The 18670-nt window shown below is 38.4% G+C and overlaps 1 protein-coding gene across 1 annotated transcript in view; it reads right to left on the bottom strand.

Moving 5' to 3' along the window:
* myh14 (myosin, heavy chain 14, non-muscle) overlaps nt 1-16203 on the bottom strand; it is a 37477-nt gene extending 21274 nt beyond the window's left edge. The window contains exons 1-17 of the mRNA XM_066682252.1: nt 16057-16203; nt 9707-9875; nt 8375-8581; nt 6571-6727; nt 5750-5777; nt 5164-5281; nt 4749-4796; nt 3451-3543; nt 3308-3371; nt 3075-3173; nt 2824-2967; nt 2374-2588; nt 2118-2270; nt 1786-1959; nt 1103-1276; nt 861-975; nt 475-546 (exon numbers count right to left, since the gene is read on the bottom strand). Of these exons, the coding sequence (XP_066538349.1) occupies nt 475-546; nt 861-975; nt 1103-1276; nt 1786-1959; nt 2118-2270; nt 2374-2588; nt 2824-2967; nt 3075-3173; nt 3308-3371; nt 3451-3543; nt 4749-4796; nt 5164-5281; nt 5750-5777; nt 6571-6727; nt 8375-8581; nt 9707-9865 (2020 nt within the window). The 5' untranslated portion in view covers nt 9866-9875; nt 16057-16203. The remainder of the gene's footprint in view (nt 1-474; nt 547-860; nt 976-1102; nt 1277-1785; nt 1960-2117; nt 2271-2373; nt 2589-2823; nt 2968-3074; nt 3174-3307; nt 3372-3450; nt 3544-4748; nt 4797-5163; nt 5282-5749; nt 5778-6570; nt 6728-8374; nt 8582-9706; nt 9876-16056) is intronic.
* Nucleotides 16204-18670: the final 2467 nt, after the last annotated feature.

Genomic DNA, 18670 nt, shown 5'->3' with positions numbered 1-18670 from the left:
TTTTTCATGCATAGTGTCAAGAACACTGAAGATGTTGTGAATCAATAGTTATTTTAATAAGAATGAAGAAGAAACACAAGTTAAAATACCTTTTAAAGCAAGAATCAAAACACAAACTACACTGATAAAACCCCCACAATTTCTGCTAAAGCAGTACAGTCCAAATATTGTGAAAGTAATAAGCACTCCTACTCAGTTACTGCAGCACTAACTGTACAGCAGTTAATGTACACATTAATGTACACATTCACTGTATCAAGAACAAGAAGAGTAAGGAAGGAAAATTCTGAAAAAAGGAAAAAATACACTAATATGTGGACACAAATGTACTACAGAGAGAGAGAGAGAGAGAGAGAGAGAGAGAGAGAGAGAGAGAGAGAGAGAGAGAGAGAACTAACACAATGAATACGACAGAGAGAATTTGAACACAAGGGAAGGTAACTGTGGAACAAACAATTTGGAGGATAAACCTACTGCTGTCAGAGCCATTGGTCTGCAGTGTGGCATAGGAGTCAAAAAAGTACACACGAGGAAGTGTCTGAATATCTGAGGAAGGGAAAGACATGAAAGAGAAGAGAAGAACAGAGAAGAATATGAGGGAAGAACAAGGGGCAAGAGTGAAAGGTAGATAAGTATATGTGTGAAAGAGTATGATGTAGAGAGAAGGAGAAAGCCAGAGAGACAAAGGAAGTAAGAAACATGTTAGTACTTGATAATGTACACTGATCAACATCAGTGATCAGTGAGAATAATCAATTATTTTTATGTTTTCACATGTATCTGTGAAACTGAAAAATATTACCTAAATGCACACACAGACACACACACATACACACACACACACAAACAGATTCCCTCACCCTCTCTCCAGAGCTCTGATATGAAATGATCAGATGACTGGTGTAGAAGAGATGCTACATTATCATTTAGAGGATCCATATTCTTAACCAGCCATTCATCTGCCTTATAGTCCACCTATGGAAATAACAGGGTGAGTATGAGAGAGGGGGGGGGTGTAGAGAAAGAGTTTGAATCACAATGTAGTTAAGTCTGCAGAGAATGGTGGGAGATGAATTAAAAGAAGAGAAGCCTAAGAACAAACCTTCCCAGCATAGTGTATAATGGAAAAATCTGCCTCTTCACGGAGCTGCCGTGGACGGTAGAATTTGGGATGCGAGCCTTGTTCCGCAGACAATTTGTCCACAAACGATCGATCTGTTGCCCGTGGAAACCAACACTCTTCATCCAGCAGTGCCAACACACCAGGGGGGTGTGCCTGTGAAGCCAACCAACCATAAGTAAAAGACAATAGAACCAATTAATCCTGTCAAACCTAATGTTTCGCTGGCAGTACATCCAGAGAGATGTCTTGTTAAAATCTTCCATTAGTGATGTTCACTAGCAGTGTAATACACTCCACACATTATTTGATTTGATTCATATTTGACTCACATTTTGTATTCTTACAATATTTGACCTATATTTAAATTCATAACAATAATATATTTTTTAAACAACACAGTTGCATTAGGTCACAAATTCACTAAATGTCCTTTCGCCCTGCTTGTACTGAGATGTTACACTGTTATATTTGGGTTAGTAAAACTGATCAGCATGCTGAATAGTGTCTTTTTACTGTGTCTGCTGTCATTGCATAAAAGAATCATGAAGTTTTCTTTACTGTTGGATGCTGTGTGATGGCTTCCAAGTCAATATGGACAACTTTGTATGTATAACCTAAAAAGAGTAGGAAACACACACACACACACCCACAGACACACTAACCGGTCTCTCAATGAGGTCGATGCAGGGCTGCAGGTCTAGGCCAAAGTCTATGAAGTTCCACTCAATGCCTTCACGCTGGTACTCCTCTTGCTCCAGCACAAACATTGTGTGATTAAATAGCTGCTGCAGCTTTTCATTAGTGTAGTTTATACATAACTGCTCAAATGAGTTGAGCTGAAAGAGTACAGAGAAAGGAAACAGAATATGAGAAAATGGAAGAAGAAAACTGGTAGAAAGGAACATAATATTTTAAAGCTGTGAAAAAGATCAGAATCATCAATGATGAAGCTTTCCCAAAGTTCTGGCCCATTCCCCCTTTCAATTAGCCTTACTTGGAAGATCTCAAAACCGGCGATGTCCAGGATGCCAATGAAGGAAGCACCTTGCCTCTGTCTGCGGTCCAGTGCTCGATTGATGCGGTGAACTAGCCAGCGGAACAGGCGCTCGTATGTGGCCTTTGCTAGAGCTTCTACCGCAAAGTCTGCCTAAATAATACAACCACAGATACAGAAATAAATTCTTCTAAAGATTCCTTATTAACATTAACATGACATTAAATTTTAGTGTCATAATCCACAGATCACTCACTTGCTCCTTGGTCTGGGCCTTCTGTACATACTCGCGTCCCACTTTAATGCGAGGAGTAAGGATGGCTCTGCTGAACTCCAGAACGTTTATGCCCAGCAGATGGCACAGTTTCTGTGCAGCTGTGTCATCAGGCATAGAGGCCTGGTCTGAATTCTTCTCCTTCTGAAAGCAAATGTTGCCAAACTGCAGCACAGCAGAGATCACCTTCAACATGGCTGACAGGGAGAGGGAGAGGGAGAGAGAGAGAGAGAGAGAGAGAGAGAGAGAGAGAGAGAGAGAGAGAGAGAGAGAGAGAGAGCGAGAGAGAGACAGAGAGCGAGAGAGATTGTTTTTTTATGTCTTTATTAAGCTGAGACCAAAATAGCATAATTAAAGTCCACATTTTAATGGTGTGCATAGTCAGTCATTGCTCTCTACTAGGAAAATATTAAGTAATGTCAAGTATCTTACACAAGGACTCCTCTTGAGTGAAGCCCATAATGCTCATGGAGTCCATTGTCTGAGTGAAGTTTTCTGCATCACTCTGACCTGGAACAGGAACTGAACCTCCACACAGGAAGCGGTACTGATCTGCTCCAGCCAGGAGGAGCTCAGCTGAAATGACAAGAAACAAATCACTGTTTATTCTAGAGCAAAAATCTGAATTCAACTTAAAGTAAGGGAAAGTCTGAATGAGTATACAGATTTTTTAAACTCTTCACCTTTTGTGTCCTCAGAGGCTCCACAGAGTAACTGGTAAAAGACGTGAAATGTTCTCTCATCTTTTGCCTGGCGGATGGCTCGAGACTTCTCCAACAGATCTAACACACACCAGTTAAGAACACATACACAGCAAACTTTTCCAAAAGCAAAACACATTAGAGTAATAGAGAAAGAACTAAACTGAATACAAACGAGAAGGGTATACTGTATCACTATTTTTATCAAAGGATACAGGTCTCAATGTTGGCACCGACTATATACCCAGTCACATCAAAATTGATTCGGATAAACTTGCCCTGAAACAGGTTAAAATAAATTCAGTATTTTACCTGTATTCATCCAAGTAAGTAACAGTGAGAAGACAAAGGGTCTTACAAATCTGGAGGAGTTGTCATTTTTGACTGTCTTGGCATTGCCAAAGGCCTCCAGTATAGGGTTGGCCTGCAGTAGCTGTCTCTCTAGCTCCCCCTACAGGACACAGAGAGCAATTATTTAGAGTAGGGAGTAAAATAAAACTCGCACTACTGACATCTGTGAAAAGCCCAGCACTGCATGTGATGCCGCAAAGCTCCAGCAACTACATGGTATCAAGTGAAATAGCAAGAGGAAGCAGCTAGCTATTTTTTTTTTATCAATACACACACAGAGAGGGACAAACACACACACACACACATACACACACACAGAGAGAGAGAGAGAGGGAGAGAGAGAGAGAGAGAGAGAGAGAGAGAGAGAGAGAGAGAGAGAGAGACATACACACACACAGTCATTTGAGAAACAAGTCAGTGAAATTAATAACCAGGAACTGTCTTCTTGATAGCAACTTTTTTGTGTGATATCTACAAAAAAGCAAATAACATCTTGAAAATGTGCATCTGTTTTCATTTACAGTGGTTGTGCTAGTAAAATGCACACTTGCTGCATCAACAACTACAGATATGAATGGTACAGCCCATGCAAGACTGAGGTTACACACCATTAAGCATAGGTGTGAATAGGCATGGATTCCTAACTGCCACAGCCAAGCTATAGAGCAGTGGTGCACAACTCCAGTCCTGGAGGGCCAGTATCCAGTAAAGTTTGGTGATTCCTTTGCTCATACACACCTGATTCAACTCATCTGTTAATTGACAGGTTTAAGGGTTGTGTTTTAGCAGAGGAATCACCAAACTTTGCTGGACACCGGCCCTCCAGGACTGGAGTTGTGCACCCCTGCTGTAGAGGAAATACACTGCCCCCTACAGGAGCACAAGCACAGCACATAGCCAAATCCCTACCATCCTCAAAATCAGGCCATACTCACATACTGTACACTCTGTTATAGCACAGGAATAAAGAAAGGGAACGAGGGATGGACAAATGAATGCAGGGGGCACAAGGAAAACACATAATATAAAGCATTAAAATAAGTTCAAACACACAACGTGCTTAAAGGAACACACAAACACACAAAAAAAAATGAACTCGCAATTAAAAGTATGAGGTTGTTAACATTTGTATGATTTGGAAACTGTAGATTAGAGTTACTTTAGTCAGAAAGCAAGAGCACACACCAATCTTCCTTCTCCAGTGAGTGTTACACAGGGATCTGATTCTAGCACACATCTGACAAGTTGTATAGTGAGGTTTGGAGCACAAAATGTTTTCTTAGTAAGGAGATCAGCCTCACTCACCCTGTTTACAGAACTACTGCTACGACCCAGAGAACGTGTGCCATCCATCTTTAGGGTGGAAGGGATAGGAGGAGATAAGGGAAGAGAAGGCATTTGGAAAGATGGGAAAATATACACCAGAAAAGGTTAGAGGAAGAGAGCAGCATAAAAGTGAAGGTGATTAAAGCAAACTCAAGGATGAAAGAAGCAACATTAGATAACAAAAGGCAAATACAAGTTTTTTTTAATGCCTGTGATTTCATAGAGTCATGTCGTGAATGTGCAGCAGGCTTAGTGAACAAAAGATGAAATCTTGCAGAAGCTGCCAGAGAATTAGAGAGGCAGAGAACAAAATAAATCAATATCTATGAATAAAAAGAATAAAAAGTATGACCGTTTTGTCTATGTTCCTTCCTGGGCTACACTCTAACCTCACCTGGAGGGCGCTGTCTTTGCTGCGGCCCAGAGTTCCACTCTTATGAGATGATGCTACATGTGCCAGATACTGAATAACTTTTTTAGTATTCTCAGTTTTCCCTGCTCCAGACTCCCCACTGAAAGACACACACACAAACAAACACACACACACACACACACACACAGAGAAAAAGAATAGCTCATTTAAAATGACAAGAGTAACACGCAAATAAACCTATAGCGAGTAAGCCTTAAAAAGCCCTATAAAAATTGGAGCAAACCTAAAGCTTTTCAAATAAACACTGTCAAGGCATGACTTCTTATTGGGAACCATTTACCCTATAAGATTTTTTTTCACAGATACATGCAAAACACAAAACCACAAACTGCAGGCTCAAATTTGAAGTGTACAAGAGGAACAAGGCAGCTGTTTAGTCTTGGCCTGACTATCAGAGCACATGCATAGACTGCTTGAATAGCCACAGCACTGTTGGTCCTTTTGTACAACTCTTCTTTGTAAAAGCCAAAAATAACTCCACTGCTCAGACATTGAGACACTGAGCAGTGTTCAATTGTTACTTATATATTCAGTCAATAACACTCACGTGCAAAGGATGGACTGATCTTCTCTGTCTGTAAGTAGAATAGGAGGAGAGAGATAGCTTGTTACTTCTGCACTCTGCCTTACCCCAATGCTGTGTGTGACATTTCAACAACAATCTATAAGCATCAGCAACTACAACATACATTTCTCAAAGGAAATGGGAAGAGAGCGATGCTAGCTAAAAGACCTCACATGGTTGTGAGGACACATCTATGACAATACATTATCATGCATTGCTGTTCCAATAAGTAATTTCTTTATTACTAATAATCATTTGGATTCCAGCTCGTAAGCTGCAAGGGTAACAATTCTTCAGAATTCTTCTTTTAATAACTGAATTACATGGAGTTTGATAGGCTAATATGTAAAATCAAAAACAAGTAAAAGTGGAAATATTCTGAAGCATTACAGAAACATTCATGCTTCAGTAGATATTTAATATCTCTTCACTGGAAAGCAATTTCAAACTGATGGGTATTCATAAGACAGAACAAGACTGTGTAAATATGCATGGCAGTTTAGTGTTGGATCAGCAGAGGAGGGCTTAATAAATATATTTTTAAAAATATTAACCATTCTGACTAGAGTCCAGATGTATGTATGACCAGCTGCAATGTCAATATATCTACCAATTTTACAGCTGTGTATATGAGAAACACACATTTATCATATTTCCATGCTAATTTCAAGTAATTTTGTTTACTGTACATAATTTACATACAGACAGAAAACAGCTGATTAGCACATGAAACTGCTGGCAAGAGTTTTAATGCATTGGGCCATTATGCTCCCACAAAACACCATAAGTTGATGAGAGAATACCTTGTAGCATGCTCCGGTAGGCTGCCTCTGATATAGCATAGATGTGTGGTGGCATCTCATGACGTTTTTTGCCACGATACATCTCAATGATGGACTCTGTGTAAATGGGCAGATTCTTGTAGGGATTTATGACGACACAAAAGAGGCCAGAGTATGTCTACACAACAAATTTAAAGAGAGAGAGAGAGAGAGAGAGAGAGAGAGAGAAAGAGAAGAGAGAGAGAGAGAGAGAGAGAGAGAGAGAGAGAGAGAGAGAGAGAGATTACAATTATCCAACTTTTGGTGACAATATAATCAAATTTTTCTATCAACTTTCAAACTTAATTACTGTAGCTATGCTCACTTGTCAGAAAAATCAATCTCCCCTAACCACCAATTAACCCACTGTTAACCGTATCTGTAATACAAACTCTAACCTGCCCATAAACATATAGGCACGTGTTATGTGTAACTGAATCTTCTTACTTAGCAAGAACAGCCACACATAGTGTCCAATACCATGTGGTGTTTAGTTACCATTATAAAGACTCTCAAATACTCAAGGACACAAAGTAGAAAAGCATTCACACCACCATACTTTTAAAGGTTAATTTCCTGCTTCTCACGATCCAAACACATTTAGAGATGTTGAGGTCTCGCCAATCCTTCAATATTGTAAATATAAATAAAGTTTGAATCCTTTTTTAATCCTTTGGGAACTGAGGATATAAATTGTTGCAGAATTGCAAGTGGAATTTATGCCCCTTTTTGTTTCAAATAAGACTTGATCTGCTCAACAGTCTGTTGTCACCATTGTCTGATTCTCTTCTTCATGATGCAGCATAGAAGAAATGTCTGGGCTACAAGCAGGACAGTCAGGTATGTCTACAAAGCCATGTTGTTTTAGCATGTGCAGAATAAGGCCTGGCATGGTCTTACTGAAATTACCATGGACAAACCAGCAAAAGCCTTCACAATGCACTCAATGGAAGCATATGTCAATGTAAACTCTCACAATTCATGCTGAAACATTGTTATCTGACCAGCACATGTTTTACTGTCATTTTGCCCAATTGAATTTTACTTGCGCCCAGAGAACTCAGCAGCATTTCTGCATTGAACTGGTGTAGAGCTGGAGGATATATCATTATTGCATCATCATCGCGATATGCACAGTTTCTGGTTAAAATATCTTAATGCAGTGTCAGACCGTGTTAAGCAACAAAGGTTTTTAGAATTACTTCAGAGCCCATATATCACAGTAGCATGAAAATTTATAATGCAATGCTGTCTGAGGGCAAGAATGTCACACGCATTCAGCTAGCTTTGCACTACATGGACTGAGATTTCTCTGGATTTCTTTAATCTTTTCATAATGTTATGTGTAGAACAAGGTGCATAACCTTCCTGAAAAACCTGAGAAATTAGAAATGTTCTTGAACAATTCTGTCACAAAGTACGGAACACAATGGTGAGCTATGGGCATTTAAAAGCTTTGGTGGATGCATTTTATACACCCAATCACGATACTCTCACCCATTAGAAATTCATCTGCTTATAGTGGAATATTATAAAATGATGTAACTTGAATATGCTATAAATATTTCATTCTAATCTTACTTCTCTCCAAACAGTTTGAGCATTAGGCAGGCATCAATTTAAAATTTGCTTATACTTGCAAAATACAAAAAGATTTGTCTGTAAAAACATTGGAATTAATGAACAAATCACAGATTAATGTTTGTATTGGATTTATCAAAATGTTGCAACATTTCTGGGAATAGAATTTGTACAAAAGTAAGCTGTGGTACACACACACACTTACATATATAAGTCCAGAGTAGTAGCGTTCTCTCAGATTGTGGAGAACAGAAGCCTCATTAAGGCATGTGAGGTCAGCCATGTCTTCTACTTTACTGAAACGCGGTGGATTCATGCGCTGAAGCTCCTCCCGCAATAATGTAAGCTTCCGCCCACTGTCTGTAAGCTCCACATCCACCTCATCCCCTCGTTCCTCACGGACACTCGCAGACTAGACAACAAAAAGAGAAAAGCCCCAACAGAGACTGAAAGAAAGCTTTCACTGTATGCCACTCTTCAATATATCATACACATTTCTATAACTTTGACAAAGGCCATCTCTAATAAATGTACTCATTTTACAAATGTAATGACAGTTCTTCAGGATGTGTCATTTAATTAGCTACAGTAAGATTTTTTCCATTTATAACATTTATATTCATTCATATATACAAATACAGAAAGGGGAACAGAGACTATATTCATGGAGATGGAGACAGACAGGCTGGAGGGGAATATGTTTGGGAGTGAGAAAGAGTGACAGAGATACACTGAGATATGGAGAAAGAGTGTGAATGTGCATGAATATGAGAAAGAGAGAGAGAGGGAGAGAGAGGAAAACAATGAGAGAGAGTATTTAGCACTTCCTGTTGGAGGTCATAAGGGCTACATTGCAATTCTCCCACTCTTCCTCTATCTCCCCTCTCTCATTCTCTCTCCCTCTGTCGCTCTCTCTTTCTGACAAAAAGTCACACAGACATCATTCTGCTGTTTAGCATTCAGTGCTGCTGTGTCTGCTAGCATATTCTTCTATTCATAGAGGCCATATCGAAGCCCTGGCGAGCTGCAATGGAACTATGTCAGTGAGGAGAACTGTGGAGGTTATTAGAGTAATGCAACAACCATAAAAGTACTGGGTCTGGAATTAAACCACACTCAAATACTGCAATCTTGATTTAAACTGACAGGAGGATGACACACACAATTTCAATCTGGAAGCTTACAAGATACTTTCAAGTGATCACTTAAATACAAATGTTTGGTAAGCTTTTATTCAGGGAAAATTTTCATAAAATGTGTTGACTTTTCCATAAAAATGGTGTCTAGTGATGTCATACTGGATTGACCAATCCCAAGCAAGCGGGTTAGAGAATTGACACATGTGAATACACATTTTGTATTCTCCCAGCTCAGATTACGCATTTAGGAACACTCCACTTATATTTTTTCACAGTTGGAATTTAAAATAGTATCATATATGAGGTACCATACATTTGAAGACCTTAAACAGGTGAACAAAATTTGCTCAGACCTATTACAGCCACAATGTGGAATGTCACTCAAACTACCTTCTTACCTCAAAGCCATGTTTCTCAGAGGGAACCCAGACTAGCCTCTTGGCTGCCCAGTCAGCTTGGCTGGAGGCAGAGAATACGGAGGTGGGCGAGCTTGGTCCCGCTTCCATAGAAAGGAAGCGGGTGACATCATTAGCACCACCTGCTGCCAGCTTGGACATGGCAGTATCCCTGAGAGAGTGAAAGAGAGAGAGAGAGAGAGAGAGGGGTGGGGGGATTAATTAGGTATAAATGAAAAATCTATTATTCCATATATTATTCCATTAAAGAATAAATTATACCCCACAAAACTGAACAAACTTAAATCTTTGCCCTCTTCAGTCAAGCTCCTATACTTTTATGCCATTTAAAAGATGTCCATATTGGTTAGTATTACATTAATTGAAGGTGAGGGCTTTCTGACCCAGAGTGAGCAAGGCCAATTGTGGTCTCTTGGACATAAGTACTCAGATAGTTGAGGCATCGCTGGGGATCGAACAGGCAATCTTCTTAAGATGGGGAAAAAGTTTAGATTGCTTGTTTTTTCTTTCTCTTCAGTTGAAATACAGTACACTGGAAAGGTGGTAAGCAGCCCCAGATAAGTGTTACAGTTTATAAACACAATCCTTGTTCATGTTTGTTTATATATTGTTATTTAATATTGTTATTTGTTGCTGTTCATGTTTGTTTGTTTAACATGGTTAATATTGTTGGTCCTAATTACAGCCTCACTTTATTCACTTTAAACCATCCGTATAGCATTCAGACTACACAAAGTCCAACAATTTCGGTTTTACTTTTACAATAAGGTGAAACTTAGCTCTGATGGCCTGCTTGACTGGAACTAAGTAATCATATAAATAAACTCTTTGTAAACTTGTTTTAATATGAAATTGTATTAAAATGACTCTGAATCTTTTTTGTGTTTCAGCTGCTCTCTCTCTCCGGAGCTGATTATTTCATTTTCATAGGTTTTTATGTCGGATGCTTGCAGTTTTATATAAGAATGAAACCATAATTGACATATGACATAATTGCTGCCATACCATGAATAATAATAATAATAATAATAATAATAATGATAATATTAATAATAAGAATAAGAATAATGAAATATAATTACATATTTAAAGGAGTAAAATTGTAATATATTTACTGTACTCAATCATAAATGTCCAGGGTTTTCTGTCATAGATTAAGGAAACGGGCTAAGTTCAAGCACTGGCATTCCTGAGAGCGGTGCTGTCTTTGAGATGTGTACAGTCCAGAGATGAGCTCCACAGAAGTCCACAGCCTGAGATTCCACCCTCTGTCCAATCCCATTACAATCCAATCCTGCTGGGTTGCCAGGTTAGCACAATTTTTTACATAGACTTAATGTCCTTCAGCCATGAAGTGGCCAAGCGTACAGAGATAATGTTAGACTTTTTGGGACCTAAAACACCATTACCCTTAAAAATTTCCATGATCAGAGATGCAATAATAAGAGAGGGAATACTGGCCAATCGTTTGAAAGGTGTAGGCAGCTTAGATGCAGAAAAACTACAAGATCCAGAGTTGGCCAATTTTATCCCGAACAGAACAAATCATTTTCTGAAAAAAAAAAATAGATAAAAGAACAGACTCCTATGTATATTGAAATCATACACAAGATTAGATGTAAAATATCCTATGCCAAATATTTTAAAGCTTCATATAGGACACACCTCAACTTCTTCCTACCTGCAGCCACCAAATTTCTGTTATCACCCATTTTTTAAATCCCAAACCTTGCCACTAAGTTTGCTGTGGCGGTTTATAAATTAAAGGTGTGAACTCCACAATGTGTGTGTTTTATATAAAGAAAGTAAAGGATGGTGACAAAGTAAAAGTTGTAAGCACTGTGTTTTGTGTGTCTTATACAAATTACCAACATGACTGCAAAGTGTCAATACCATAGTTTGTTCCTTTTAAAGAAATTGATGCAGATTCATTTGTTTTTTCTCATTTGTTTTAAACAAATGAAGGAGTAAGAGTTTGTTTGAAAAGCCTTACATATTCACCTATTTATGGGGGAACGGGCAATTCAAGATGGCAAATAACACCATAAGCATTTCACTTCTGTTTAGTTCAATTTAATTTTATCTACAGACACCTAGACACCTAGTGTCAAAAAGCACCTTTACAGAATTCAGGGTATGTGCCCCAAGCGAAAAAGATGAGTGGAAAATTGCAAGGAAAAACTACCAGAACAAGAGGATGAAACCTTGAAAGGAACCAAGAATCAGAATTGTGACCTATATTCCTCTGGTTGACCTCAGAGAAAATGATAAACAACAAAGATGAGTTTATAAACCATGTATGACTGACAAATATTGGGTCATAATGAGTGTAGTGTAGTCGATAAAGTTGCCTTATATGTGTCTTAAAAGAGTCTACTGCAGCATCCAATAGCATTTTTGACTAACTAGAAATAAACAGGAATAATTAAATCTATTACATTTGCAAAATAATGACACTATTTGAAAAGTAATAATTGTATTCACAGTCACTGGTAGTATCTGATTCTATCCACCATGGATTTCACCATGCTTAGTTTTTTGTTTTTGGCTTTCATACTTAATCCATGAAATTTAACAATAGCCATGTACTCATGGACTACATGATTTTATTATTTTCATATTACATTTTGTTCCTTTCAGACTTTTGGATAATCAATGAAATATCCAATCCAGTAAAGTATTAATGTAAATAAATGTTCGTATGTGTAACTGTCTATAACTGAATGTGTGTGGTGATAGAAGGGTAATCTGAGTGGAGCAGGTTTGATGATGACATAAAATGACAAGACAGGCCAGACAGCAAAGAGTAGGAGAAAAATCATACATGACCTCATATTGCAAAGCAGGCTGTCTCACTGTACTTGCCCCTACTTTGCCCATGCTAGAGCATGGCCTTCACATCAAATCATCACCAAATTATATTCTATATACACTACAGTATAACAGGCATCCTTCCTGTAACCCACTTCTATCCAGCATCAATGGGAAATCACATATACTGAGTTCACATATAGTTGAGAAATCAAAATGTATGACTCAGCATCTAGGAGTCATCTTCATCATCTATGACTGAAGTGATTAAAACATTCATTAGTTAAAATATTTAGATATTAGATAGTTATATTAATGTATTATGCATGCCAATACACACATATTGCTAATCCATTGTCAAACTCTAAACAGAACCCTGTAAATACAAAACCCACAAATGCAGAAACATTGAATCATACTTTTAGACATTTTTAAACACATTTATTATTATTATGTGTTTTTATTAAATACAGTTATTATTGACTGGGTCATCTGGCATTTGACTGACAAGTAACTTAATTGCATCCTGTAATCCAATCCTGTAAACCATTTTTGCCTTTGCCCTTTACGAACCAAAAGCAATAACAAGCGTAGGTGTTAAACTAATAGTCTATCCTAAATGAAAGTTCAAAATATAGAATATGCATTACCGCATAAATCATACACAAAAAGGGGGATGTTGATTAGATCAACTGAGTCGGAAACAGCCCACACATAAGTAGAGTTCAGGCAGCCGATCACTCCCTCGAGTATGAAAGTACACAAAGCACTGGTCAGCATTTCAAAGAGCTGCCCTCCAGCTCAGATTTAGGTATATATATATATATTTGCTGAGGAGTGGGTCATTCTGGGGAGAAGATGTAATTATCTGCTATTTGTTTATTATATAATTGAAGCACAGCATCATGTTTTTATGCAATAATATACAATGTGAAAGTGTATTGTGCCTGAAGATTAATAATTGGTATCAATGGTTTTAGGCTGAAATCAGCAGTCAAAGGAGTGGATAACATACATACATGTAAATCCATTCATTCATTCATTCATTATCTGTAACCGCTTATCCAGTTCAGGGTCGTGGTGTCATGTAAATCCAATCATGTAACAAATGTCTTCTAATATTACTTGCTCATAATTTATGTCATTGTGTTACTACTATTTCAGTTGAGATTAATTAAAGGGCCCAAAATCTTGTTTTGTTTTTCTTGTATTTTTCTTGCTCAAATTCTTAATACTTTGTATTATCTACAAATAATATGCTTCTGCACATTTTAATGTAGGCCATGTTTCTTTGCGCAACTTATCATAGATTGTGTATTTGATTCCCGCTCCGGGTGACTGTCTGTGAGGAGTTGGTGTGTTCTCCCCGTGTCTGCGTGGGTTTCCTCCCACAGTCCAAAAACACACGCTGATAGGTGAATTGGTGACTCAAAAAGTGTCCGTAGGTGTGAGTGTGTGAGTGAATGTGTGTGTGTGTGTGTTGCCCTGTGAAGGACTGGTGCCCCCTCCAGGGTGTATTCCCGCCTTGCGCCCAGTGATTCCAGGTAGGCTCTGGACCCACCACGACCCTAAACTGGATAATCAGTTACAGATAATGAATGAAAGGAATGAACTTATCATAGAACATGGACAAAATAAATAAATAAATAAATTTGACATTCAGTAAAAATAAATTAAATGTAAATAAATAATATAAATAAATAAAAAATAAATATATAAATCAACTGTCCTCTTCAGTAAAACATTTAGATCAACATAAAGCTGAATAATTATGCAGCTTTGTAAAGACCTGTGTGTGTGTGTGTGTGAGAGAGAGAGAGAGAGAGAGAGAGAGAGAGAGAGAGAAAGAGAGAGAGAGAGAGAGAGAGAGAGGCAGGCACACACCCTTTCTCAAAGCATGACTCTAACAGGTTCAACCCGGTCTGCCATAATAACAGGTGAGCCTCCATCCTCGCTCTTTTACATATAGCTCTTCTTGTCGTATGATGTTATTACATATTAGAAGTACACAACAAACAGCCGACTATACACATGCACAACTTTTTCGGCGTTATTTTTATTTTTGTCTCCCGTAAATCCGAGGCTACTGTCTTCACCAGCTTCTTATTCGAATTTTTATTTCCACCTTAAATGGTTCTGTAGTTCCATTGTGGCGTGGCCTGTACGTTCTCGCCACTGGTTCCTGAATATAACTGCAGCAGTATTTAAGGTGGACTTAAAAATCCAAATAAACCCTTGAGATTAAGTCTATTAACTGTTGGGGGTTTCCCCGTGTTTCAAAACGACATGGCCCCTGAGGTGGTGTTGCACCACCACACTCAGCAAAAACAAACGAATATAATGCCAATAAGGTCTCATTCTTCACGCCTCGTTTCACCATCCACGACAACCCACCCGCTATCTGACCGCTCCAGAGGACACCACACACGCTCACGAGGCTTCAGCACGGAGAGGTCAGTGTGGGTGGCGAGTGGGAGAAATATATCTCTGATATAAGAGACACAGGCTGCGTCCAACACCAAACACACTCACACGAGTGGGTATAACGCATTCGTTATTACAGTAGGCTACGTACACTCCAGGGAGAGAACCGTGTGTGGAGGTGGACGCAGACAGACAAGGGATAAAGCCGGCGTTGAGACCAATAGTGGATGCTAACGCTGTGTATTTTATATTAACGGTCTCTCCTCTAAATGAAGAGGTTTTAGGAGGAACGTCTCTCAAACCCCCATCAGTCTGTCTTAACGGTCGTCTACAAAGAAACGAATAACCACACCTCGAGTGTGAAGACAGACTGGAGAGAGAGAGAGAGAGAGAGAGAGAGAGAGAGAGAGAGAGAGAGAGAGACTCCTGTTAATGTGAGGCAGCACTAATGCAGTCTTTGTTCTGGCACAGAGAAACACCATATTTGTCATATAACTGTTGTGCAGTCTTGAATTGACAAGCCTAGGATTATATGATTCCATTTCAAGATCGGTGGTTACATTTTTAACATTTTTGTGGGTTTAATGAGTTTTTGAAAAGCTGCAACATCTGTATAATAGACATTATTCCGCCAATAAGGTGGCCCTAATCGTAATTCATCTCTGATATTTTTACACGTGTAAAACCTCCTCCCAATAACTATATTAAGACATAAACGAATAAAAACAAAATTGAATGTAGCCTTTAATGCGTTTCAGAGTGAAACCCTTCAGGTTTTGACTTGAATGAATAACAGCAGTCTAACTGCACGAGGCGAGCTGAAGATAAATTATTGTAAGCTTAGAAACAACGTGGGCTTTAATTTATGCAGCCTGTTTAAAGAATGCTGATATGGTGGGCTATAAAACACTTCACATTAAACGTTTCAACAGACGGATTAATTCCAGACATGCAGAGGCAGCTGTTGTAGGGGGACTCTCCCTTTTCGGGGTCATTTTCAGCTTTCTGCCCCACTGCATTCAGACGAAGCTGCTTTAGCAAACGGCTAAAGCACTGAAACCCGATAGCGCGGAGCGAGGATAAGACGGGCGTCTTACCTTCAGTCTGCTAGTCCACACTGGGAAGAAGGACAGAGAAGGGAAACGCTAAATAAGACGTTTTTCTGGACCTTTCTCTCTTTTTTGGCTCAGCCTGTGAGGAGTAATACTGCAAATGCGGCTTTTCTCATGACAACGCTCCTGAAGCCGCACCGCTCATTCACAGTGAGAATAAAACGGGCTATGGGCAAACGGGTGGCTTCAAACAAGCACCAACTCTTCCCCCGCGTCGACCAATAGAGCGCCGAGTCGGCGCAGGACGTCAAGCAGCAGCGAATAAACGCTCAGATTGTCCTCGAGTGCACGCCCTCCGGGCAGCGCCCTTCGGTCCCGCCTCAGTACTGGAACACCGCGATGCCTCAGCCAATAGAAGACGCGCCTTCAGTACTGACAGGCAGCACAGCCAATTAGTCGAGCGCAAAAAGCAGGCTGTCTGGCCGAATGAGAGCACAGGAGCAGGTGGCAGTGCGGCGCTGCAGACGCTCTTTGTGGCTCAGAGGCAGAGACGCTGCGCAGATTCAACACTAATCCACTGACCGCACCTCACAAGCCTAATACAGTATTCTTAAACAGGTTAGAAAGGCATAAGACACAGAACAACACAACGAATAAAGACATTACAAATAAATTAACAGTAGGACACAGTCAGGTGGTAAATGCAAGTTAATAATAATCAATACATATTTAGAATTCTATAGATATAGGTAGTATTTTAATATACTATTCTTGTTTGTTATTATTATTATTATTATTATTATTAGTAGTAGTAGTAGTAGTAGTAGTAGTAGCATGATTATGCAAGTACTACTGTGAACACATTAATAACATTTTAAAAACTGGTTTGGTGAAAATTGCATGCATCTATTAACAGCATTTTAATTTAACCATATGTCTTGGGTGTACACTGAACACACAACTGAAATTCATTATGAAATTTATTTTTATTCAAAGACGTAAATATTCAATATATATTCATGTATTGAGAAAAGTTGAAATTCAAACTGCAATCCAGAGCAAGGATATTTTAAATCTGAAATTCAAATCAGTTTAAAGTCTAGATAGATATGAATTTATTTATTGCTGCAGCTTAGTAACCTTAATGTGTCATGCTTAAACTATTTGTTAAAGCAAAACTTGGCTTCCATCAACTATACATCTGACTGGTGCTATGTAGAGCAGCTGTAACTGAGTACATTTTAACCAAAGCAAAGCTAAAGATGCACAGTCCTCACTAACATAATAAACAATAATAACATAATAAACAGCACTTCTGTCCATAAAAGAAATGTTTTATTTGCTTTATAGGGCTTCTGTTTCCATGAATCCTTTGCTACATAGTCATAACAATGTTTTAATATAAATGAGAAACATGGACAAATGTTCAAATGACTGAGAGAATAATGAAATAAATAAATGCAATGTAGAGGCCATGTGGTTTTCAGCCAACAGAGAAAGAAAACAGAGAGAGGGTATAACAATGAGTTTTTACAGGAAACACCTGATTATCGTCCAGATAAAAATGTTCAGGTGAAATTTGTTCAAGTTACAGATGGGCGGAGGAAAATAAGACACAGACAACAGGCCTATATTAATAGTTTTGTAGCCATGGAAACAAGTAACACAGACACTCACACACACTCACACTCTCTCTCTCACACACACACACTCACACTCTCTCTCTCTCTCACACACACACACACACACTCCGTAATAACAAAATCCGAAGTAATGACACAAATAATATGTAAATAAATCTGTTAATACAAATAAGAATTTAGTGCTATGTGTTTTCTAAGAGTTTCCTGTTATATTAACATTAGTTTGTCACCATAAATCTAGCCCTGTGATATCTGAATTATATTTTTATTCTCACCTATAGACCTGGAGCAGTGACACTGGCTGCCCTCAAAAAATTATATTTAGGAGTAATTTGAGTCAGATTAAATAAAATATGTCTCAGATACATGATTTTTCTCATTTATACCTTCTATTGCACATATAAATCACAAATATTAAAAAAAACTTTGTACCACACTTAATCTTAATGTAGAGAATCAAGTTTAACAATATATCTGAACACAGTATATGTTTCATTCAAGATCAGATTTATACAAGAATTAGGATATAATATAGTATATTACAGGAAATGGCATCACATTAGTTCAAAATGTGGTTCACTCTGTAAGGTGCAAAATTTCATATCCAAAATGTATACTTTAGAATGTACATTATCAAGAAAAGAAATAGATGAGTGAGAAATTATGAAAGAAAAAAAAACCCAAAACAAAACATTACAACATCAGCTACAACAACCCAGTGTTAAATAAATCAGTCACCACAGTTACTGACAGTTTTACTTGCTTCCATAAATAAAGTCCAAAGGGAACAAAGAATAAAATCACAAACAAGCAGCTGATGTCAGATAAGCTGTCTCACTGAGTCACTTTCATCCTTCATACAAGAATATTTCTGTACACCCAGAAGCATTCCAAAAGCACCAGTTCTGTGTATCATGCAAGTCAATAATTCCTTAGGAAAACATAGAGACTGTGCAAAAAGTGTGGTGTGTCAAAGCCATCACCTAGAGTCACATAGAGAATGACAATATTTATTT

The sequence above is a fragment of the Hoplias malabaricus genome, chromosome 10 (genome assembly GCF_029633855.1).
Source record: "Hoplias malabaricus isolate fHopMal1 chromosome 10, fHopMal1.hap1, whole genome shotgun sequence".
NCBI lineage: Eukaryota > Metazoa > Chordata > Actinopteri > Characiformes > Erythrinidae > Hoplias > Hoplias malabaricus.
This window is presented reverse-complemented; position numbering and strand designations above follow the sequence as displayed.